General features: G+C 43.7%; 1 protein-coding gene across 1 annotated transcript; it reads right to left on the bottom strand.

The window, feature by feature from the left end:
- Window positions 1-2,323: 2,323 nt before the first annotated feature.
- Window positions 2,324-25,948, bottom strand: PLPPR2 (phospholipid phosphatase related 2). The gene is made up of 10 exons (XM_007423025.3): window positions 23,922-25,948; window positions 21,311-21,373; window positions 20,593-20,679; window positions 19,074-19,262; window positions 16,885-17,005; window positions 16,534-16,790; window positions 13,685-13,861; window positions 11,667-11,804; window positions 8,515-8,639; window positions 2,324-4,441 (listed from the first exon to the last, which is right to left on the bottom strand). Exons 3-10 carry the CDS (start codon window positions 20,656-20,658, stop codon window positions 4,336-4,338), a joined length of 1,179 nt encoding a protein of 392 aa, XP_007423087.1. The 5' UTR covers window positions 20,659-20,679; window positions 21,311-21,373; window positions 23,922-25,948; the 3' UTR covers window positions 2,324-4,335.

Genomic DNA, 25,948 nt, shown 5'->3' with positions numbered 1-25,948 from the left:
TGCACAAAAGTTTTGTGCTAGTTCACATGGAAAAGTATTGCTAAAGCAGAGAAGAAACATATTGATGGAATAAAAAAAAGTGAGAGATGCTGCTATTTTGGACAGCTAGTTTCTTGACTTCACTACTATAAAGAAGTTTTGGAAAGAAGATCCAGAAGGAAAACATGTAACAATAAAACCACTATGACACTTCAAAGACTTATCAAATTTATCTTGCCATAAAATCTATCTTATCAGATGCATCTAATTGAGTGGACTACTGACTGCAAATACTTAATCCATAACAGAAGTGCCACAACTCTTTCTTCTTTTCTTCTTATAGTAAGAGCAGTATCCCCTAATAGTGCCTAAATGAGAAAACTCCCTTTCTGATGATTGAATCATTTCAACATGTTTCCTATGCAGAATATTTTCATTGAACTAAGTGAAGCTGGTCATCAGCAACTCATGTTCTAGCACCTCAGTGAGCATCTCTAGCATGGCCCTGGGATTCCCAGATCAGGCTCAAACACTTGCTGGAGTTCCCCAAATGTCATGACATTGGGAGAAATTAAGATCCCAGTTGGTCCTTAGCCACCCCTGGGGCACTGCTTCCCCCGCCATCCATGTAGATTCAAGCTGGTACACTAGTATAGAAGGGGTGAGTATCGAAAAGCCCAAAGGAGTCTGGTAGCACCTTTATTAAAAGGCATCAGCTTTTGTAATCTGCAGCTCACTGCATCAGATGCAGAGAATAGCTAGAATGATGTAGGGTTTAAATTGGGGTGAGGTGGGGGGGAAGGGAGGGGAGAGAGGTTGGTTATTCAAATACAGGTTACATGTGAGGCAGATTGCAAGCACCTTATCAATTGATAATAATTGTTAAAATGTGTTTGTTTGTAGAGACCTTCTGAGATTGCCTGAAACCTTCTGATGTATGTGAATTCAGCCATTTCTTACTCAATGGTGCTTTTAAAGTACCATTTTTCCAAAACAGTAATTTGAGGTCTGTCTAGTGTCCTGGAAGGTTGAAATGCTCTGACATTACTTTGTGTTTCTTCTGAGTCCTGATATCAAACTTGTATCCATTATTTTTTTTGCAAAATTTGTCCCATTTGTCCTTCATAGAATCCAGAAGGGCATTGCTGACAGACAATGGCATATATCTCATTACAGGTGGCACTCATTCAAACTTGTGATGGTGCTGAATATGTGGTACTTATGACCAGTCCTCGGAGTTCTGGCCATCGCAGTGTCCATCTAGCCACATGATTGTGATCTGGGTGCTTGGCACCTGGCTCACAATTACGATGTCACAGCATCCTGCAGTCATGTGGTCACCATTTGTGACCTTTGGTGGCTTCCAACAAGCAAAGTTAATGGGGAAGCCAGCAGGAGATTGCAAATGGCAACCACATGACGTCCTCACTTAATGACCCGTGGTGATTCGCTTAATGATGGCAATCAGGAGGGCCAGAATTGCTGTTGCTAAGCAGTGCAGTCACATGATGTCACATTTTACAACTGCGTTGCTTAGCGATGGCAATTCTGGACCCAATTGCCATCATTAACCGAGGACTACCTGTACAGGAAGAGCACGTGAAGGCATCTCTAATCTTATATGTGTACTTGCTGGGCTGTGATGGTGCTGTTGGTGTAGCTGTGGGGGCAAAGTAGACATTTGGGTTTGTTGCAGGGGGGTCTATCATTTGTGAGGGACTACAAGATGTGGTGCTGGTTACTCCCTTGGCTGGCTTCCAAAAAAGGGATGGATCAATTAATGGAAGTCATGGGGATCAGTGGCTATTAGCCTTGACGTCCTCTGAAGGCCATCTGCTGGGAGACTAGTAGGCTTCCTTGTGCAGTGGTTGGGCACTGTGAGAACAGACTACTGAACTAGATGGGCCAGGATTTAATCCAGCAGGATACTGCTTATGTTCTTATGGACATTTTGACCAGCTATCTCTCAAACCTGGAGCCAGCCCTGAAGATAGCTAATGCTATTCTCAGGTCGCCATGAGAACAGAGCCACTGAGAAAGAAACTTGCCTGTGACCATCCAGGAAACTCAGCTACGCAAGGATTTGGAACTAATTCCACAGTTGTGCACTAAAAAAAAAAAAACATGCTTAGTAGATCTCATTTATTGTATCACTTAACCTGAAAATAACATGATCTCCTTTGGGATTAGATTTTTTTTTTCTGATTTCATATTAACTTCCCTTCATTTCCATTTTGCTTCTGCCATTTACTAGAACTCTTCCTCAAATGAAGGACACTGTGAAGCAAGACAGATTGTTAAAACAGAACTTTATTAAAATAGATTTTGGAAAGATGTGGGTATTCCTTCACACAGCACAGTGGCAGCAGCTCAGGCACTCTGCCATTTTTTCCAAACAACTGCCCACCCATCCCTGTGCTACACCCAGAAGATGCCATGCAGCTGACCAGCAACTGTGCAGCAGAGACAATAGCAATGATCAGCACCAGGAAGAGTAGGTGGGAAAGTGGGAAGAAGACAGCCTTCCCTAATCTGGAGCCCTTCAGATGTGTTAGAATACAATTCCCATCTTTAAAGTGAGAATAATGTTCAACACATTTGGATCTCACTGGTGGAGGAATGGAGATATAAGGGATCTCCAATGCTTCTTTGGAGAATATGGGAGGTATTATCATCCCCTTGGGCAGAACAGTGTGGAGTAATCACCATCTATCAAGCAGCTGCAACAACTGTTATTGAGCATGGTGGGTGAGTTAAGGAAGTCAAGCTGCAATTGTGAGGAATCCACATTGTGAATTTAAACTAGATGGAAGCTAGCAGTAAGTCATGGCTTCCTATATGACATTGTTGGGAAACGTAGTTTTGAAAATCTTTATTAATTGGAAGTAATTACAATGGAATAGGATTGACATCTATTTCTCTTGCAGTGAAAACATATCCCTAAGACAAAAATGGAATGGGGGCTCAGATCTACTGAAAGCTATCCCCCAACATGCAAATGGTTCCAGGTTCAACCAGGTTGTGTCTGCTGGGAATAAATGATCAAGGCTCAGAGTTGAAGAAACTGTATATTTAAAATGTTTTCACACCAAGCTCCAGAAATACTCTGAGATAGTGCCCTAGAAAGCAGCAACAATTGACCCTAGGGAGGGTCTATTTGAGCTAGAACGTCAGGGCTTGTTTCAGATGCCTAAGCTCAGAAGAAAGTGCTGTGGATCATGTGTAGATTACTTTTCTTCAGCAAGCCTTTCCTATGAAGTGATCAGATGAAGCTGATCATGGATCAGACCATTAATCTGGACCATATTCCAGTCTTTCTAATGAAGCATATCTCCTCAAGGCCTTGGACCAAGGTCCTTCCAATGTTTGCTGAGGTTCTTCTCCATCAAAGGCCATACCTTGAGACCAGATATGGCTTATTCTTATAACAAGATCTATTGATTATAGCTCAATCAGAGGGTGTCAGAACTGCCTACAGAAGCCCCCTGGAAATTTCACATCCCTGGCCTGGCTGTATGCAAAGATTAGTTTTAAATTCTTTCCATTGTTAGGTATTTCATTTTTATGGTGGACCTACTGAATACCAGCCTGTGAGGTTTCATTTTCTGTCCACATCCACCAGGCTTTATGGAACTAGAAGAAAAGGCTTCCTTAGATTTTTTCCCTATCATTATACAGGTTGAATGGCTCCCAGGTATCCTGTAGCAGCCGCTGACTTTCAAGGTTTTGAATATACAATCCTGCCTGCTTAATTTCTGGTCCTCAAATACAGTATTAGCCACCAAAATGATTAGTTACTAGTCATTTTTCTCAGCTGAAAATCAGCTCAATTTCTTAACTTGCAAATTTAATTTTAAACTCCCCTCACCACCAAAACCACCTATCTTAGTCAAATGTGCCTTCTTCAGGCTCAAAGTGTATGGGTCATTTCCCAAGATGAAGCTTTTTTTTTTTTTTTTTTGGAAATGGCACCTTTGTTCTTAAAGAATCAGCAGTTAAAGGAAAGAATGCTGTATCAGATTCTGAAGATTCCAAATTCCTTAAAGAAGCTTGGGAAAGCAAGCTGTGATCAAAGTCCCAAGAGGCTCATACCTAGAGAAGATGTTCAACTAGTAGCAGAACTGGTAAATGGCATCAGACCAACTGGAAAAGTTATGGGGTTGTATTTTTACCCTTATTGCCCCTCCCCAATCTATGCTGCACACTCACCTCATAGAACCAGAACTATGTTATGACAACTATCAAACCTGATTCCAGGAAAGTCCAAGAAAGAGGTTGGGAAATGGAGAGTACAAGGTTAGAGCCCACCCCCAAGATCTAGCTCCACCATAGGAATATCAGGAATGACTCCTTGGGTCAGACTTCACTGGTGACCGACCGGGAGGGAATAAGGACATCTGGGGTGGAGGGGAAGAGACATAGTTGTGGATCAGGTGACCTCTGTGAACACAGCTCCGTGATTCTGGAACAGAGGAAGGGAGGGGAGGGAGGAGGGAAGGAGTCAGAATGACCTTCAAAAGGAGGAATAAACTCTGCAAACCAAAATTAAGTCTGTAGCTTATCAGGACTCAAGCTTTAGACTTCTTCAGCAATGCCTTCAGCTGAGTCCCAGCAAACAGGTGAAAGTCAAATCTCACCTCTTTCCATATTTAACTTCTTATGCAAAATCAGATGTCACCAAACACTCTTTAATGGTCTGTTTTTTGTTTATGGTTGTACGTCTGTTTTAAAAGAGCAGATTTCTAGTACTTGTGACTGTAAGTCAAGGCATTTATCTTTTCATTGCAGGGGCAAGGCTGTTTGCTTATGAATTTGAATTACAGACTTCAGGAGAGGATTCCCTTGTCTCCATTTAAACCACATGAACCTTAACCATATATCTCACTTAAAAAAAAAAAAAGATTTGAACAATGGAAAAGTGTATTCTGGTGTAAACAAAACCAGAGAGCAGAACAGTACAGCAACACAGAAAGCAAAGACTTACATCGCAATCCTATGTGTGTTTACTCAGAAGCAAGTTCCATTTTGTTCAGTGGGACTTATGCCCCTGAAAATGTGCACAGGACTGCAACCTAAATGTGGAAATTAAGCTGTCAGTGCAAATTTTCCCAGCAGGCACAAGTCATTATAATCTCAAAATCTCCTTAGTAGCAATAGCTAGGATATTTTGCACAGAACTACTCACACAAGTACATTGAAACTGCTGGATTCCTCTGAAATGTGTGCCTGTTTTACAAGGGCCCAATCTGCCACTGGTGGGCTGTGAAGTGCACTTGTTTCCAGCCTACCTGGTGGCTGAGCAGAGAGAGGATGATTGAGTGGGACCTTCTGGTGGCAAGGGTGGGTGGAGAGGAAGGGATGCTGATCTCCTGCCCTGCTTTTTCTTCTCAAGTTTCCAGTGCTTAAACCAAATGCAGAAGAATGACAGGCACTCATACTTCTAAGGTGTTCTGCCTTAAAGGGCTAAGAGTCAGCACCAAGGTTGCACCTAAATGGAAAGGATGATGTAGCCAGAGCAAGAGGACATATTTAATGCAGGGAATGAGGGAGGAGGCTGGTGCCAAGTGGAGTGCGTGTTCTCCAAGGTGGCTTTGGTTTTTACAGAGAAACTGTTCATGAAAATGTGTGATCCATCTACTACGTGGCTTTGAAATGTTGCCAGACTTCATACTGTATGTGGTTCATCACACACAGCACTTTTCCCAGGGAAGAGTGCTTCCTTCATTAACATTTTAACATTTTATTTATAGTTGCAAACTTCATTTCTGTTCTGCCCAATAGGCAAAGCTCTCTGACAGTTCATAACAGAGGTAAAACAGTGAAACAAGATGATAAACTCTAAAAAGGAATTCAATAGCCATAGAATAAGAGCAGAATAAAACTAAGAGCAGAGGACAATAGCAGGGTCAAGTTCTAAAGAACAAATTTTCAACTCAGGGGAGCTTTCAGAATTTTAAGTTGCTGGTAGCTCCTGAATGGACATCAGGTTCCAGACAAATACTTATAAGCATTTTCCATTACAGGTAGTTCTTGCTTAACGACCACAATAGGGAAAATTCGTTAAGTGGGTGGTGGTTAAGTGAGTCATACCAATTTTACAACCTTTTTTGCAGCAGTCATTAAGTGAATCACCATGGCTGTTAAGCGAAATGCGGTTGTTAAGCAAATCATGCTGTTCCCTATTGATTTTGCTTGCCAGAAGCCACTGGGAAGGTCGCAAATGGCAATCACGTGACCCTAGGATGCTGCAACCATCATAAGTGCAAGCTGGTTGCCAAGTGCCCAGATCACAATTATGTAACCGTGGGGGTGCTATGACGGTTGCAAGTGCAAGGACTGATTGTCCCTTTGTTCAGCACCACTGTAACTTCGAATGGTCACTAAATGAATGGTCATTAAGTGAGGACTACCTGTAATACTCTCACACTGCTATCCAAACAAGCAGGCTCTGATGGATTTGCATTTCTGTAACCAATATTCTTAATGCTGTAATATGTATTAACTGATATAGCAGCAGGCATAAACTTGAAACTATCTTTCTAAGAACTTTTGGGATACATCAAGTTGCAATCTGCAACTAGTGTATCAATCAGTGTATCAGGAAGACCAGGAATCACTGCTTCTAACAATGCTCAGTATTTTCCTATTGTATCAAAGAGGCTGGGACAACTTAAATGGGCAATATAACTGAACAGAAAACCAGTTGAAATGATTAGTTTAATATTATATCACTTTGGGGGGCAATTTTAATGTATCCCATTTTTATGCTTCATTGTAACTAGCTTTTTGCTATGCACAGAAAACTCAAGTCAAAACTATTTAAAATGCACCTCAAGAAGAGGAAAGTACAATTTAAAGTTGAGAAGCTTATTCTTAACAAGATTTTGATCTTCAGGAGGATCTTTATGGGAACAGAACCTCCTGCTAGGCCTAATACTGTGCCATACTTGCAACCTACTTAACCTTGCTCATAGTCTACTGTGTCTGCAAGCTGAAAATCCAGCCAGTTGCAGGCCAGGTCCAACTGTGCAAACAGCCCAAGCATCTGTTGAATGAGCAACAAACCCACCAGTTGTTGCTATAGGCGTGTCCCATTGGTAGCGCTCTGATATTTCATTCAAGAGAATGTCCAGTCCTAAGCAGGGGATTAAACCTGGACCTTCCACATATAAAACCTGCATCCTCCCACTGAACCTCCTCCTTTCCTCAAATGGCTATAAGTACACAGCAGCAACAGCTGCCCTAAATATCTGAAGGACACCAACAATATATAATATTATCCAGTCACACTGTGGTGATAAAGTGCATCAGTTACGCCCTTTCCTGGATCAGGATGCCCTTCGAACAGTCACTTACGCCCTTGTTATCTCCCAGATAGACTACTGCAATGCGCTCTACATGGGGCTACCCTTGAAGAGTACCCGGAAGCTACAGCTGGTCCAGAATGCAGCTGCGCGGGCTATTGTTGGAGCCCCAAGGAGGGCCCATGTAACACCTCTGCTCCGTCAGCTGCATTGGGTGCCAGTTTGCTTCCGGGTCCAATTCAAGGTGTTGGTTATCACCTTTAAAGCCCTACATGGCATGGGACCAGGTTACCTAAGGGACCACCTCTCCCCTGTGACTTCAACCCGTCCCACCCGATCACACAGAGAGGGCATGCTTCGGACCCCCTCGGTGAAAGAACTTCGACTGTCGGGGTCCAGAAGGCGGGCCTTCTCTGCGGTAGCCCCCGCTCTTTGGAACATTCTGCCCCCGGAGGTGCGATTGGCCCCCACACTCCTGGCCTTCCGTAAGGCTTTGAAGACCTGGTTCTGCCACCTGGCCTGGGGTGGGGAGGGAATACCTCAAGCATGGGGATGGCTAGCCCCATAGAAGCCTTCTGTCTTCAGCCTCAGATTTTTCATCCCCTTGGACTCTCCTTCTCCTTTTTAGTAATGTTTTTAACTAATGTTTTATGTATTTATATATATTTATGTTTTTAATGTTTGTTGTGAATCGCCCAGAGTTCCCCCATTGGGGAGAGATGGGCAGTTGAAAAATTTAACTAATAAATAAATAAATAAATAAATAAATAAATTAATTAATTAATTTTAAAAATGGTCAGGACATATTACTACATTAATAGCTGGACAATGCTATATATCTCCAGTGTGGATAGTGTAAATACAAGAAGGTGATGCTTTCTCCATGGCATCCTAAATAATTATCTGGGTGGAATATTTCTGTTTGATCTCAAATATTCTATACCGCCCCCTATTTTCCTTCCTATGTCTAGATGGAGTTGCTATCTGGTTCTCTTAAAGTTTCTGCTTGAACATCAAGGTATCTGATCCGATTCTTCTGCAACATGTCCTTTTGCCTGCCTCTGATGTCCAACCATACTTCAAACTGCAGTTATCCTTTCCTTCTTCTTCCTTCTCTTCCATGGTAGTTATTGCCTATGCCAACACTCTGCACCAGCTTAGTCTCCCTTGAGAGTAAGCAAGGATACCTTGCAAGGGGTCGAGTCAAACAGTTCTGGGAGCAGGCACTTACTCGTAGGGACGGGTCACTGCTGCGCTGCCAGGTGCTGCCAAGTGTAGAGATCGAGCTAGCTGCCTTTCCAGACCTCTTGAGAGTAGCGTAGAAAACTCCTGTTCTTCTGGGGTGTCCCTCACCTGCTACAGCCCCACCCCACCCCAAGGGGGCAGCACCAGGGCAGGGCAGTGGTGGGGCAGACATGGTTGGATGGGAGAGAATGAGACAATAATTAAAATCATTAGATACTTGCTATTCAACTCAAGTGGAATGGGGGAGAAGGGGACAGAGATGAATTGAGGACTTGTTTTTCTTTAGGGAGAAAAGGCAGAGCATTGAAATGAATGGAGTTGGGGAGAACCGGGCTTTCAGAAATAGCAGAGCAAGAACCTGGCATGTTAAAAGGCTCCATAAAGCCTCCATGTATGTCTGTTCATCATTTTACACACACACACACACACACACACACACACACACACACATTCTAGCAGCATTGGTTATAGGAAAAGGATCTATCACACTGTGCTGATTCTGAAAGTTCTATCCAGTTTTCATAAAGTTATAACAGATTGCACCCAAAAGTGCTAACAAAAATTGGTTGCCTGATCAGAGGCTTAAACATCTATGAGAGGAAAAAGCAACATGTGGAAGAAGTGGGTTTGGAGATAATTAAAGAACAACCTAGTGTGAGAGGCTGGTCTGAACATCTCATCACAATATTTCATGCTAATAGGATCTTGGTCATCCCATGATTCCTCTTTCTCCTCCTTCTGCCAGAGACTGACTCTCCCTACTGCTGCACCTGCTCTTTTGATCCTTCATATTCTTCCATTCTGTTAACTGTTCCCTGAATAAATATAAAATACCTAGGCCCAATGGCTGTTTTCTTCCATCATTCATTCCCTTACGTGCCTGGTAACAACTCCCTTCTATGTATCAATTTCAGGCACTGACTCCACAGTTTAAAAACTCTCTTGCGTTGAGCTTGGGAGCAAGCTGGTCAGAGGTCTTCAAACAGAGGCTAGATGGTCACGGTGAGAGATGTCCTACTGGATCTTGCACTGAGCAGAATATTTCTAAAGTCTCTTAACTCTATAATCATAGATTTAAATCATAAATCTTTATGATTTATACAGCAAAGGTTTTTTTTTTTAAGAAAAACATACAGGCTGCATACAGGCTGTATAAATAAAACAAGAGGGAAACAAGGGGGTTTGCTAGTCATTGGTAGAAAGAGCATTCTAAGGACAGAGCTCAAGACAGCCAGTTTGATATAGAGGTTAAGGCACCAGGCTAGAAACCGGGAGACGGTGAGTCCTAGTCCTGCCTTAGGCACGAAGCCAGCTGGGTGACCGTGGGCAGTCCCTCCCTCTCAGCCCTAGGAAAGAGGCAAGGGCAAACCACTTCTAAAAACCTTGCCAAGAAATCTGCAGGAACTTGTCTAAGCAGTCATCAGGAGTCAAAAAGCTCACTCAAAGGCACCAAAAAAAAAAAAAAAAGAGCAGAGCTTAGGGGCAGTTGAATGGAAAAAGTAAAAAGGCTAAGATGTCACATAAGGGCAGATGATCAGAAACCACTAGTGCAGAGGGGTTACAAGAGCTTTCCTGAACATTAAGGTAAGAAATCAGAAGTTTCTCTGAAAGATTAATAGGGAGCCTATTAAGTACAAGAAGATACAGAAAGCTTATGCAATCATACTTTTGTTAATTCTTAAGAGTTATTTTTAAAATGTTTACAATCCTTAGTGTGGTTGTCAACTTTCAAGTTCATAAAATAGAGGACTTGCCTCCTCTGTGACTGTTGACACTTATCTGTGAATAGTGACATTCATCAAGTTTTAGATATGTCTCTGTGACAAAGCAGTGGTCCAATTGCAGACAGACAATGGCTGCCCAATCTTTCCCCAGTGATCTGTGCAGTGACTTGACAGCAGCACCTGGTTTTCATTAGCATCTTATGATGGGCATCCAAACATGAGCCACTGGGTTTTCCAGCTTTTCTCTCTTCAAGTCCCCTGTCTACTCCCCATTCCTCATTTCCCCTTCTGGTGCCCGATCTGGAATAGCTTTAAATGTTCCTTTAAAACCTAGTGCTACCAGCAACACTTTCCTTGGGCAAGCTTTGCTACATTAATCACTTTTTACAATTGTGTCTTGGTCTAAGATTATGTCCTCTATAAGAGATAAGAGATGGCAAAAGCTACTAACATTCTCCTTCATTTCTGGTTCCTCATTTAATTATTTAGTACAATAACACTATGGTACTAAATACTACTTGAGTCACAGTATGTGGCGTGCGCTGGAAAACTCCTACCTAGGGATTGAGAAGGCCCCAAAGAACTGGGCTGTTTTTAAATAATCCTCTGCCTGGTGGCTGGAAGAACAGCTTTAAGCAGCTTTGTTCCTCATCCCATACAATGGAGTGGTAATTTGGCGTGTCCTAGTGAGTCTTCTGTTCACATTCTAGCATTAACTAGGGTCTCCCTATTCTCTCTTCAAATCCTGTTTTGCTTGGCACATCCATCCAAGTTGAGACCTTTGCTTTGTTACCAGGGAGTGCTTGGGGGTGATGCTCAGGATTCAGAAATATTCCTCAGTTACATTAAAGGGAGTCTTTTCAAACTGATAATCTCCTGACTATGTTCAGCTTCATCCCCACCCTACTCTACAACTGTTCTGCAAAATTGTCAAACTCAGCTTCTGGCCAGAAAGAAAGCAAGTCCAATGATGCTAATACCTTAGGTGTTACATCTTTGGAAGTGGGGAAACAAGACTTGGGTGTCTGAAGAGAAGAGGGTAGGCTGGGAGAGGATCAGCATCCAGCTTCAGCTGCTGGTGCCCCAGTTGAGCCCTCTGTTCGAGACTGCTCTGGCTGGCACATTATGGGTTAAATCTGGATTAACTTCCCCATAGGTTTGAAAACAGCATTTCTCAGGAGAATAGTGGGAAATTTAAATGGCAGCTGGACCAACCCGTCCTCTTGTTATCCCAAACACTGCCATGTAAAACCACTGAAGAGGAAGAAGAAGCCCACTAAAAGGCATTTTGCCTTTTGCATCCTCAAATACGGTGCTAGCTGTGCATGTGCATGTGTGGGTAGGTGTGTTAGGCTAAAGAAAAAGCTGAAGAAAAGGAGGAAGCATGCAGGAGTGCATCAGGAATGTCTCTTACCTGAGCCACGCTTAATTTTTCAAGGGAGCTCTCAACACAGGGCAGTCCCAAGACTGGGACAGCGGGTAGACTTTCAGGTGGAGAAGCTTTCTTGGCTGAAGATACGGGGCTTTGGAAATTGTTGACCACGCACGTCACCTGTCCAACAAAGAGAAGAAGAGCAGCATTAAAGGACTCTTTTCCTGCTTCCTACCAGCACAATGCTCTACTAGATGAAACATTCAACAGAGCTTTGCAGCTGCTAAACTCATTACCACACTTGGTCTCTTATTCTGTCTTTCCTATTCCCTTTGCCTGCTGCTTCTTGATCAAGCCCTGATTTTCCTTCATCATTGGCCCGTTCCCCTTGTTCTGATCACGAGTTGTTAGGGCAGGGCTCACTTTGGTGTCCTCCAGTATGGAGGGATAAGCTGGGTATGACAGAGGAGCCATGTATTGCCTTTTTATTGAAATGCAAAAAGGAATGAGGATAGGATGCCTATCTGAGCAGAGGGAAGTGGCTGCTTGAACCTCAGCTACACAGAAGGGTACAGGTACAAAGTGATTTTGTTTGTATTTTAATATGAACCAAGCTAGTTTACATTTCCCTAAATTATCCCAACCCAGAATAGCCACTTCTCCAAATGTTATGCTATTCTCTGTAAATAAAATTTTAAAGGCCTGTGTAAAAATGTATATAAAAATTGCTCACAAGCATGAAGATCCTAGAGAAAATTATTTGCAAAATGTATACACCACAGAAAATGTCTACAGTACAATCTTTGAATAAAGGCTGTGAGACAGAATGCATGGATGCTTTAAAGAATGCACAAGGAAACCGGCAGAGTCATCAGTTCCCATACCACTTGTTGGGAAAAAGATATGCAGTGTGTGTATTTCATTCCTAGTAGGAAGAGGAGGAGAGTGTGGACAAAGTGATGTTTGGAAAAAAGAGCTATACCACTCAAGATAGCTTCAATCAAATAAGAAATGCCCCCATTCATGGCTGCATTTGGGAAAACTGTAACACTCATCAGCACATAGCAAACTAATACAGGTAGTCCCCACTTTAAGAACGAGTTCCATTCTCAAGGTCTGTCCTTAAGTCAAATATGTATGTAAGCCAGAACAGTATTATTGTGTAATACTGTATAAGTAGTATGGTAGTCCTTGTTTAATGACCATTCGTTTAGTGACTGTTTGAAGTTACAACAATGCTGCAAAAAGCTACTTACGACTGGTCCTCACACTTACAACCATTGCAGTGCCCCCACAGTCACATGATCGCTGTCCAGGCACTTGGCAACCAGCTCACACTTATGACGGTTGCAGCATCCCAGGGCTACATGATCACCATTTGCAACCTTCCTAGCCAGCATCTGGCAAGCAACATCAATGGGGAACTGCATGATTTGATTAATGACCACATGATTCACTTAAAGATCATCATGATTTGCTTAACAACCACCGCAAAAAATGTAAAATCAGGTGTGGTCATGTGATGCCTCACATTAAACAACCGCTTAATGACAAATTTTCTGGTCCCTATTGTGGTCATTAAGTGAGGACTACCTGTATTGTGTAATTAACTTGAACCATTGTGTATTTAACTTGAATTTTGCTACAATGGACTCCATTCTGAACTATGGGTCATCCATAAACTGGGCATTCTTAACCTGGGGACTATCTGTACGTCAAGATAAGCTGCTCCCAAAGATTCTTACCTTCCTTTAGAGTAGCATCACCTGCCTGGCATTTAAGTTTTAGCCCTCCGGTGCTGATAAAGGAATTGTTATAGAAACTGCTAGATGACATACAGTGTTTAAAAAGGAGGCTCTGCCACCCTGAAAAACTCTGGTGAAAAAGCTCCTATGACATTGCTCTTATATGTGCAGTGGTGGCTGGAACTGCTCCTCCTCCCAGAAGCACTCCTGATGGTAGCTGAACCCTGAAAAGGAAGCCCCATCCTTTTTCCTACCAGCCAATGCCCTCCCTTGAAGAGGCTGAGCAGTCAAGCAGCCCCCAAACACAGCACTTACCAGAAAGGTGGCAATAGCCCCACCTGTGAGGAACCCAGCCAGCACATCAGACCAATGGTTCCGGTACTCGGCCACACGCACCACACCCACCAAGAATGCCGGGCCCAGGAGTGCCAGGCACAGGGAGGGCTTGGCCAAGCGGGAGCCCTTCAGCTGGAAAACCAGTGTGACATACATCTGTGGGAAGGGAAGAACAGCATAAGAGAGTTAGTTGAGACGCCACTCATCTTCCGTGAAAAGTGCTCAAGATGTTGGACAGCATAACCATACATATACAGTCAAGGTACTATTCTTTTTAAAAATAAGGAAAGAAGGTGGGTATAAGACAGCCAGTCTGGTGTAGTGGATAAAAACCAGGTTCTAGTCCTGCCTGAGGCATGAAGCCAGCTGGGTGACGCTGGGCCAGTCCCCCTCTCTCAGCCCTAGGAAGCAGGCAAGGGCAAACCACTTCCGAAAAACCTTGCCAAGAAAACTGCAGGGAGTTATCCAAGCAATCTCCAAGAAACTTGTAGGCACCAAAAAAAAAAAGACTCTTTCATGGACCACCAAAAGAGGACATTCCATTCTCCTTCTCCTCGTTTCCCACCAACCCTCCACTTTCCTCAGAGTAATCCTTATCACAGCCACCTATTTTGAACTTCCCTAAAGCTGCTGCCGCTACTAACTTCAAATTCATCGTCCCCTCCATTCCAACCTTCAAGCACAGAAGACACTAGATTGATTCACCAGTCAACACCTCCGTGCCCCACAAATGTTCCACTTGCAGAAGGCTAATTTTTATCAGATTTCTGCTGCAGCCACCATGATTAAAGATGCAACACAAGGGTTCTGGTGAATGCTTTACTTTCAAATGAGGTGCCCACATACAGGCAATCTAAAGCAGCAAGGTTCCAGTTAGTTTTCTTGCATTTTTTCAGTGTAAAGGGGAGAAGGCTTGTCTATTTTCTGAGGGTGGGGTCAAACTGCACTTATTGATACTTCTGGAAATAGCTGCTAGACTTGTGAGCAATGGGAGAAGCAGCTCTCACAGTTTTATTCAGATTCACATCTTGGAGGGAGGGAAAGGACTCTTCCCAAGTCACACTACATTGTAGCGCATCTGTGTGTGTGTGTCTGCTCTCTTGCATCTCTACTAGTTTCATAGTCATTTAATCATTGCGAGAGTTGTAAGCTAGTTTTGTGGTGTTTAATGTACTTTAATGTATTTGTTATTTTATCATGTTTTTAATAATCTACTGAAAGCAAAGTTAATAATATGCTTAAAGGGCAAATAAACCTGGATAGTAAAATGAAGAAATAAGCAAGGACCTTCCCGCCATGTGCGCATATTTACTGCCCTTGGCAGTGTATAATTGGAAGGCTAATATACTAAGGCTATAGGCTAATCTATGGGGTAGGTGGCTCTGCCAGACAACCCAGAAGACTGAGTTAATGCACTTTTGGACCTTCCAGGTTTTATTGTGTTTTATTTTACTAGTTGCCTTAGATATATGTCTGCCATTCCCTACTATCTCAAGACATTTTGATGCCTAAATATATTCCAGATATTCTCCACTCACTGAGAAAACAGTTGGACTACAACCAATCCAGTCATGCAGGGGGCCATCCGGAACTAGTTTTTCACCCTGTAATGGCAGGGTCTGGCCACTGTCCAACTTGGCTCTCCCACTCTGCATTTTTCCATGTGATTTTCTCTTCCATTGCATCAAACAACAAAAAAGTCAGGAGTATTACAGTTTGGGAAGAAAGCAGCTACCAGAAGAGTAGGCTTTTCTCCATAGGGGAAGGCCTTGCAGGCCACTTTCTTCCCCTATGGAGGCATCAGCCAAGGCAAGAGCAAATGGGAGAGTCAGCTGATCTCCTTGCCTCTTCCTTGGCATCCTTATTACATAGAGAAAAGGCATGGAAATGAATCTCAAGGAAACAGGTTTACCTAAAAATGGATGTGGTACTTAAGCAACCAAGATAAATAACTGCTCTAAGAAACTGGGGGGGGGGGGGCTTAGTGCCAGTTCTGCCACATGCATCAGTTGCTTAAAATAGACTGGCAGATGCTCTACTGATCCTTGGCTATAGATACAGATGTAATGTCTGAACACTGCATCTAACACACTACTAAACAAGTGTTGTGTATCTTGCTTTTTAGAACTATTGCATTTCATAGCATCAAATCATTATTTAGCTACAATGTCTATTTTTTTCAAGTAACCTCCAGTGGCACATGCCAACCATTCTTGGTTATTGTTGTGGGTGATGCATTTATTGCATTAGTCCAGCATTTCAGATTCTGAAAATCCTTGTTCCGTCAATGGCATGCCGCACTGACGGCACCCAGACGGTGTCAGAGAAGCAGAGGGACTTGGCTGGCTGTGAAAGAGGGGAGGCTAGGTTTCCCCCAGTGTAACACAGGACACCTGTTTGGCTTTACTGCCTTCCAATGAGAAATGGCAGCAGTGAAGTCAAAGCTGATACTTTTGCCTGGGGTGCCCATGTCAAGGACAATTTTTGCTCACGGCAGGCAGTGCTTTGTCACAAAAGATAACTTCCCCTAACTTGTCCTGGGAGAAAACGTTTCTTTCACATTTTAGTTCTGTGCCCACCAGAGGGCACTCCAGACTTCTCAATGAAGCAACTCATTCCCAAATCCTGACCCCTTCTGTGTCTATGTGTGTGTTGGCAAACCCAGTTTCTATCACCCAGTCTGCTACAAATGGGGGTCGGGGCAGGGCAGGGGAAGGGAAGGGAAGGGAACTGGGTGCTAGATTTCTGGGAGAAGCTCACATCTGACCCCTTCCTCCCTCCTTCCTCCATCTTTCTGTCTGTCCTACCACCCGGCTGCCACCCCGTACCACAGTGTAGGCCACTGCGTAGGCACTGAGGGCAGCGTCCTTGGAGGGGAAGGCCTTGCAGGCTGCAGTGACCAGGAGAGGATTGCCAGTGCAGGCTGCCTTGTCTGTGACATAGATGGTGCCTGGAGGTGGTTGGCAGCCCAGCACAGTGTAGTTTGGTTGGCACACGGAGAGGAAATGTGGGGTCTGGTTGCCGGTCACCACTTGGCCTGCATTGGCAAAGATTGTGGTAGTGAAGAGGCCGAAGGAATAGACACCTGTGGAAGGAAAAGGACAAGCATGAGGGGGAACCCAGAGCCTATGGACTCAGGAGGTTCTGGGGTCTGGGTGGGAAGGGCACCCTCCTCTTACCCAGGAAACGGATCATGCGGCGCAGAAGTGGATTGAAATAACAGCACTCGCCCGAGATTATGGTTTTCTCCTCACGCCTTTGTGGTTGGAGGAAGAAGGCGGCCAGTTCTCCAACAAGTATCTGGGGTGAGAGAGAGGAAGAAGCAGAAAGGTAAGATTCGTCACGTTCAGGCTGTTGCCAGTTCATTAGGCCTTTTTTCAAATAGTATTGAAGAGAGCAAGAGACAAAGCAAGCTGGTGGATCGTCTCAATGCTTTTACTTAGTAAGATGGAATTCTGTTTGTAGTTCAAATCTCTGAGACCCACATGAAAAAAAAATACTAGAGGACACTGCAGCAATTGCAGCACCTAAATCTGTTGTTTCTTCCTCCCTTATGCCCCCGTTACTAGGCTAACCGCTAAGAATCAAGCCTCTTCTTGTCTCTCTCTTTATTAATATTAGCTTTGGTTTCCTATAACATTCTGGATTGGTCGGAATATGGGTTCCATAATTCCCAGGTGGTCCTGATGGCTTGGAATTATGAGCCCCAGGTAGACTGATAGTGTCAGTCCCACTAGGTAAACCAGACCAAGAAATCAACTGCACAGGAAGGCTAAACATACTTTTATTGAGATTGGCTATAATAACAGAATCCTGCCAATCTAATGGTGTTCTACCTCCTCCTCCCCATGTGAATTAGGGACCCACAGGCCACTTCCAAACATTGCCCAGAAGTTCTGGACTTTAAACATGTTTTACTCCTTGTCGCCTTGGCAACAGAACTTGCATATCACCATCAAGGTCTTCTTCCTTACTCTCTACAGACGGTGACTAGCACAAGGCCATACCACTAGTTGAGAAGACGACACCTTTGCAACAGGTAGTATAAGAGTAGAGAAACTTAAGGACTTTATAGCAGCTACTGTTTAAACTCTGGGGGTACAAGTTGCTCAAGGCAGGCCAAGGCATTTGCAAAGGGGCTTGCGGATTCATTAAAGATCCCTTATGTTTCCTCCCGTAAGTGATATACTGCCAAGACTTTAGCAGGGTGGGGGTGGGGGTGGGGGGGTTGAGAGAAAGTGACATTATTTTCCATGCCTCCAAAGGTCCAGGAGAGGTCCACCCAAGCCGAGGGATAAACAGGATATGCACTTCCGTGAGGACAAACATAGAAACTTATTTCCCTACATCAGTAGATGAGTTCTGTAGCCTAGATTTTGGGAGGTTTGCTGGCAAAACAGATTGAAAAGCATCCTCACAGATCAGAATAGAAATACATGCTTTTTTTTTACATGACTCTTGGCAAAAGCATAAATCTAGGTAGTATCTATAGCAGTTTACAGTACAATAGGACTACTTCAGTAGGAGTTTAGCTCAAAGCAAGTCATAACATTATTTCCACTTCCTCTTTGGTCACTATGTAATTCCCAAGTGTTAATGAAATAAAAACAGCATAGCAATGCCCACTGTGTAGAAAGGACAGTCAGAGTGAGCAGGGCCCAGGCAAGGGACAGAGAAAGCAGCTGCAAGGCCATAGTGAAACACCCATTTGCTGGAGCAAGTCACCTGGGGAAGCAACGCAATGAGCTGAGGGCTTCCTTCTTGTTAAAAAGAGAAACAGGGATCACAGGAGTAATAACAGCTGAGGTGCAGTAGAAAGACTGCAGAGAAATGTGTCTCGTTTGTGAAGATGAGCTCAGATACCCTTGCTGGAGTTTCTGGTCATCCCATAACATTTTTTCCCACATAGGAAGAGGATGTTGCTGAGCAACTTGGAGGAAAAGCCAGGTAAAAGGATAACAATGAAAGCATTACATAAACAAATTTGGGCTGGTGCATAAATCATTCTTAAAATACGTGTGAAGCAACACTGATGAAAGCATGTGAGCAGGCAGAATATGTGAATATAATATAATGAGAATATAATCATTCAGATGATTGTAATGGATATGTCTTGCGAGCCCTAGAATTCACCCTCACTCCATTTCACAACAGAGCTTCAAACAAGCCTGGATGCCCTCATGCTTCCCCCCCTCTGGCAGCCAGCCTCTTTGTGATCTTAATCTCAGTGAAATTAACACTGTCACAGCAGAGGCAGGACACCTGTCATCAGACAGACATTGCAGAAGTACCCCAAGATCCATCCACCAGCCCTTCCTCTTGAACAGAGGGGTTCTTGCTCCTCCCAAATCCCTTGTGGGTCTCTTACCGTGACAGTGGGGACAGCAGTAACAAGAGAGTAGACCAGGACTGGAGGTGCTCGGCTACTGTCCTCTGGCCCAGGATAGGGTTTGGTCAAAGTATTGTCATAGCAGAAGAATCCTTGAAAGTGCACCGGAAAAGTGTCTGAGTACTCAAAGTGGTAGGCTAGCACCACTGTGCCAGCCATGATCCCCAGCTGGAAACAGAACATGATGGCACATCAGGCATCACTTACAGAATGGGAGACCAAGACAAGAATACCCATCAGATCCCTGGAATCACAGATGGTTGCCACTTGCCTGTTACTGCATGCAAACTTCCTTGTGTCCTCCTTTTCTCACTCAGTTGCCAGGTTGAGGAATGAGAGAGAAACCCAGCCTTCCGAGCCAAAATAAGGCAGTCAGTTATTGTCCCTCCATTCCTGGCTTCCACTTCTCCCAGACAGTCCCCTTCTTTGCAGTTCATAGCTCATAAATGCTCCCAGGGCAGATGATGGCAGCTCTCAGGGGCTGTGCCCAGAGGAAGTGAGCTGAATGTAAGCTTCAGTCTGACAGGGGAGAAGTTTCAGATACATGCCTGTTTTCTTCTCTCCAGCCACTTTACAGGAAGCATCTGAATGCTCTTCACGGGATGAAAATAAATCTATTACATGTCCCCTGTCAATCTATAAATAATTCCCACCTGTCCCATTTCCTCATTTTTAAAACTATGGTATGAAAATATCTAAAAATCCATATATGTGGATGCATATGTGGCTTGCTGACAATGAACATTTGGGGACATTTCTAGGTTTGCTGAAAACTTACACAGAGAATTCAGAAAAGAGTTCTATTTCAGGTGGATGTATTCAGATTTGCACCCTTGTCTGTAAGTAGATATAGGCCTGGATTACCTAGAAAAGTAGATCTAATTAAATCCTTGAATATCCCTATATATTACAGAGCTGAAGTGTTCTAGGCCATTAAAGGAATGGAAGGATACACTGGTAGAGCTGCGAGCTACGGACTGCAAAAATTCAGATGATAATTAGATGGCAGGAAGGAGTTAGGGATCTGCCATCTAATGGTCATCCAGATTTTTGTAATCCGAATCTGTTAGTGCTAGTCCTTCTGCTCACAATGACTCTGTATATGGAATAGGGAGTATTGAAGCCTAGTCGTCTACCACGAAATGCAGGGCTGGACCACCTACAGAGATCCACTCAAGCAATGCTGTGAACTACCCAAGCAGGTTCTCTTCTAATATACAGTAGCAGATGCTTTAGACAACTTTGCTTCAGGTTCTTCTGAGCAGCTTCCAGGAACCCTGGCAAAATGCCTTTTGGTTCCAAGGTCTTGAAAGGACAATCAGTGCAGAATGCAAACTCTACAGTCCACTACTACCCTTATAACTGGCTACAGCTTTTGAGTGTGGACAACTCCTTCCTAGTACTGGGAGGAAGGCAGTGTGTATGTGTGTGTCTGTGTGTGTGCATTTGTGTGTGTGATGACTGGGCACCTGTTGGCCAAAATTCCTGGTTCTCTTACCTCCACAAACACAAAGCAAGGGATAATGGTAATGCTTCTCTTAAGCTCCTGCTTTCCACCAGCCATAGCAACTAGGCCTGGGCACTTCTGCAAGGAAAAAGGTTATCTGTAAGGAAAACAAACAAACAGCCCCCGAAGCAACTCTGCTATGTGCATCCCAGGAGAAAACCCCCAGAAAAGGCTGTGCTCCATTCTAGGCAAGCTCTTTCCCAAGTTTCCAAACATAACCACCTCATAACATTGTGTTTTAAGGCAGGAGTGCTCAAACTGAGTTGTATCCTGAGCCCCCTAAAATGATAAGTGTGCTCCCTCGAGAATTAGTTCCTTAGGATTAGGGTTGGGCAGGGAATAAGTATCGCTGCTTATTTTTAATAATTACATTTCAATCTAAATATCAAAAGAGTTCTCAGACTTTGTGGTTATTGCACCTGCCCACTTTAGCCTTTGACAGGATAATTAGGAGCAAAGACCACAGCACATTTTGACAGAGCTGCCATTGGGCCTGCACACGCCTGTTCAGCTTTCAAAAAACTGTGACTCTAAGTTGCTTGCGACATCCCTTTCTCCCCTCCCCCCCCCCCACAGGGGTCCTAACCCAAAGTTTGAGAATGGTTGTTCTCAACAGCAACAGCTTTGAAACTCTAAATGGAAACTACCTGACCAAATCATCTCCCTCCTTTAGAATCTGGATACTCCAGTTTAGCAGAGTCAACCTTACCTTGTCAAGTGGCTTTTGTGCAAACTATAGAGATGTTCTAACAACTCAAGGAGGATATGGCATCTAAAAGAGAATAAAATAAAATAATAATGCCCTTTAGTTTAAAAAAAAAATGACATACAGTACAATAAAATGGAAACATGCAATGAACATTTTAAAACACTCTTTTTGAATAAGCAGAAAACAGACTAGCTATCTTTTTGTCTTTCAAAGCTACCTTCCTGCTTTCAAACTCATATTTCCACTCCTCCCAAAATTATATTCTAGAGACCTTGTGTACACATTCCTGTAAGCACGGCTGAATGCAGGGAGATTTTCTTCTGAGTAGATGTGCTTTTTAAAATGTGACGTACAAAATAAAAACATAAAAAGCAATTGTTTCCAGAATCCAGGCAGCCAACCTCTGATTCTGAGGAGTTAGGGAAGAGGACAAATTAATACAGGGGTTTTAAACTTCTCTCTCGGAAGGTGCTGAAATTTTACTCTGGCTATGAGAGGAGTGTATGGGTGTGTATCCTGGAGTAAGACATTTTTTGCAGGTTAATGGAATCAAAGCAAGATGTCAGCTCAAGAATTTGAGAAGTATTTCACAGGCTCAAAGCAGAGAATAGACATGTTCCAGTCTGTAGAGAGAGCTGGGGAAACTTTTAACCGGTTGAGAATTTGAACTTCTAAGGGAATCTAAGGTTCCAGTATAAGAGGAACTCTTGCTATAGGACTTTTTTTTTAATTTAGATTTTTTATCCCGCCTTTATTATTTTTATAAATAATTCAGATGGTGAACATTCCTAATACTCCCACCTCACATTTTCCCCACAGCAACAACCCCGTGAAGTGAGTTGGGCTGAGAGAGAGGGACCGGCCCAAAGCCACCCAGCCGGCTTTCATGCCTAAGGCAGGACAAGAACTCACCGTCTCCTGCTTTCTAGCCTGGGGCCTTCACCACTAGACCAAACTGGCTCTCCAGTTGGTTTATTCTTTATTCTTATTCATATTCTCATATTATGAATTATGAATTATTATGAATTATGAATGTTCTTATATTCTCTTTTGAATATGTTTAAGTCCTATCTGCAAAAGGGAGTCCAGAGTTTGAGAAAAGTACAGTCACCTCAGACACACTGATTGGCCAAGTCCATCATAACAGAAGGCTGGGCATTGTCCCATCTGGTCACTGCAATGGCCTCCCACTCTTCAGACCAATTTAGTGGGACTGAAATAAATCCACCAGATTCAGTGGTCCTTATTTCTAGGCAAACCCATAAAGGATTGTGTTGCATATTCACTTCAGATTCAGGTCTTGTTAAAAACTACAAGCATTCCTGGGATCACAGAAGTTCCAACTCCTTTTCCCGCCAGCAAGAAAGAGTATGTTTCAATGCAAGTTTCATCATAGTAAGATGTTACAGAATCACTGATCCAACCATGTCAGAGTATTAATTAAAAATAAATCCTTTGAATAGATATTTGCTCATGTTCAAGTAGTAGAAGTAAAAAATTGAATTTTTAAGTCAATTTCTAGAGGCATTACTTGGCTATGCTTTTTTTGTACAAATGTCAGTGCAATGTAATGTAATGTTACTCTATTTTCATATATAATAAGAAAAAATGTGTTTTTGCTCATTTCTGGGCCTGAGAGCTGATAAAAATTACAGTCACATTCCCCCAGTATTTCTCCTAATCTCTGTTCCTTTCTTACTTCTCCTTGCAGCACTTCCCCCTCTGGCCAAAGAGCTGGAAAACTGGAATGCCCTCTTTAGAAGGAAGCATGCAAACTCAACTTCAAACAGCATTAGTGCATGTTAATACTGTATCTTGTATTGCTTTGTGCAATTCATTCTGAGCAGAGAACCAGGAGTCTTGTGTAAATGGTACACGGTTTGGATGAGGACCTGTAGCAGGGAATAGTGAGCACTGTACATAAATGAGTGTGCAATACACATTCCTCGTGCATCCTGTTAGAAATCCAATTCATCCCAACTCTCAGTCCTGATAAATGCACAAGGATTCAAAACTGTCTTCCCACAGTGTAGACGAGGACTCGTCTTACTCCCCTTTCCTCTTTGCATGACCACCGCTTCATCCGGCACAAACTGGACCCCTCCATGACAGAGCCATGCTGCTCATGGGGCTAGTCCAACTTCTCTAGCACTGTAACCAACACTGTAGGAATCCAGCTGCAAGATGCTCTGGCTGCCTGCCCCCTTTGCCGAGTGACCCACATCTCATGGCAACTCACCAGCCCCTGATCCAAGCTGAAGCAAAGTGGTACCCTTTGCTTCCACAGCCAATGGCATCAGTGACCATTTTGCTGCAAATAGCGATCAGCACAGCAAGAGTGTGTGTGTGTGTGGGGGGGGCATGTGTGTGTAGTGAATTCATATATCCAGCATCCTAAGAGCGTAACTTAGCAACACAGCCCTTTAAAACAGACATGTACACTCACGCACAGCACTGCAATTGTCAAAACTGCAACAATGCTACTATGAATAGGCAATGGAGAAGCAGCAATGGAGAACCCATTTGACTCCGAATGAAAATCCGACATGGCAAGCTACCCTCTCTCCCCTCCAGGAAAATCCCCCCACAGCCCAGCCATTGCATCTCTCACCTTCTGTCTGTAGGAGTGGCTTTTTAGGCAGCAGCCATGGCTTCCTCGGCCCACCTCAGCTCTTGTCTCCTCCTTCTCTCCGGTATGCAATTTTAACAGTCTGCCAGACGGAACAGGGAATCCACACTGATCATGCCAATATCTCAATTAGAAGTTGGGCTGCTGGATTAAATGTTGTTTTGCATTAGCAGCTGGAGCCCTTCCAGGGGAATGGGGGAGAGAGAGGGAGTGACATACATACATATGAATGCACAAACGCACACACACTCGTGCGCGCACACACACAAAGGGAGGAGAGAGGGAGAAGGAGAATTTTTCAAGAGGGAACATTTAGTAAGATGCTGGGTCAGAGGAGTGAGAGACACACAATCAAGAAGGTTCAGCTAAAATGAATAAATCAAAGCTTCACTTCCACTTCTCAACAAGCCAGCTTTGTTGTTTCTTGTTTGAATTGAGACTCCCTGTAAAATAAAATAAAAATAGCTGGCCTCCTATTTCTACTAATGACTAGTACTACAGGAAAATGAGGCACTAGCAAACCAAATTTGTTGCCGAACATGCCTCAACAGCAATTGTTGAGCACACACATTGCAAACTCACAGTCAGATTATACAGAAAAACATGAATTACTAGTTACTGAAAATCTAATTCAGACATAATACTAACACCTTGAAATAACAGTTAGAAGAAAGAAATTTGGCTTGCATTTTTCTGCCTGAGAGTCAATTCTATCAGGAAAGATCTTTTATACAATTGCTTCAAAGATCACTGCATAATTTCAAGAACCTGTATTTCCCTCTATTGCATTTACTTCTGCAACAGTAAGAGCAAGAGTTCAGTTGCCTTGTTGCAGAGGGAAACAGAATCATGGTAACAGTACTGTTAATAACACCAACAGCATGTGGCATTTAAGAGCTGTCTTCACATCAGGAGAAAGCAAGCGGTGGTCCCCAAGTCCCCTTTTTGCAGCCCTCAAACCCTTCTGAACTTCCCTCACCATTTTCAGAGGGGAAACCCATGAACACTGCAGCACAAGCCCTAAAACAAACATAACCCAGTGTGAAACCAGGAAAGTCTCATCCACTGCCCACATGAGGGGTGCAATCCTGTTCACTCTGCAGCCTCCCAGTTCCCCCTAAATGTAAAATGTGGCCTTTGTTACCAAAATGGTTGCACGCTTATTTGCTCAGTTTACTTCAGTTACACTGGGAAAAAGCTCTACCACCCTCACAGCCATTTTATCTCATATCTACTCTGTGCAGAAGAAGCAAGCAAACAGAGCGTGGTAACACAATGGCAGCCACGTTCCCTGTGTCCATGGAATGTGATGGTGAAGGCACCAAGGCAGGCAAGGCCAAGACTGAGGGGTGGAAGGGGACAGGGTTTTAACCTTCTCTCCCAAAAACCCTTTGAGCCTTACAGCCCCTGCCTGGCCCCTGTGCCTGCCTTGGCACAGCTGTTTGGTAGCTTTACAGCTGCCACTGCCTATCTTTGTGGGCAGTGGGGAAAAGGAGGAACCAGAAGACACAAAAGAAAAGTGAAGGGTCCACATGGCATAGACCTCAGAATAGATATGCCATTGGGCTTGGTCTTCCCCCTGCCCCCAGACTCAACTTCTAGTCACTGACATTGAATCATGCAGAAGAAACTCAAACCAGGTGGAACAGTTTGGGTGTTATCTGTTTGTCCCAGGTTCACATTCAGATCACATGAGAAAAGGGATACAGCTAAGCCCTGTCTCAGGGCCAATCAGCATTTCAGGCCTGCTCCTCTTCTCTCCAGCCCCTCAGTGCTGTCTCCCTTCTGTTTAGCTTCTTTCCTCTTGAGCCTCCCCTGCTTTGACCAACCAACTGCTTCATCCACCAAGAGTTCAGTTGCATCCACTCCACAGCTTGGGGTCAGCCCCCTCGCAGGCTAGGCCTGGCATCTCAAGACCGCAGGCAGCTGAAGACAGAGGAGGTGAGGGAGGAGGAAGCTGGCCTCTCTTTTCTACTCCTTAGCAACAAAGAAAACACACATGTGATTGA

The sequence above is a fragment of the Python bivittatus genome, unplaced genomic scaffold (assembly GCF_059951505.1).
Source record: "Python bivittatus isolate LINGU-HERP-01145 unplaced genomic scaffold, Pbiv_v1 ctg000220_np1212, whole genome shotgun sequence".
Taxonomy (NCBI): domain Eukaryota; kingdom Metazoa; phylum Chordata; class Lepidosauria; order Squamata; family Pythonidae; genus Python; species Python bivittatus.
This window is presented reverse-complemented; position numbering and strand designations above follow the sequence as displayed.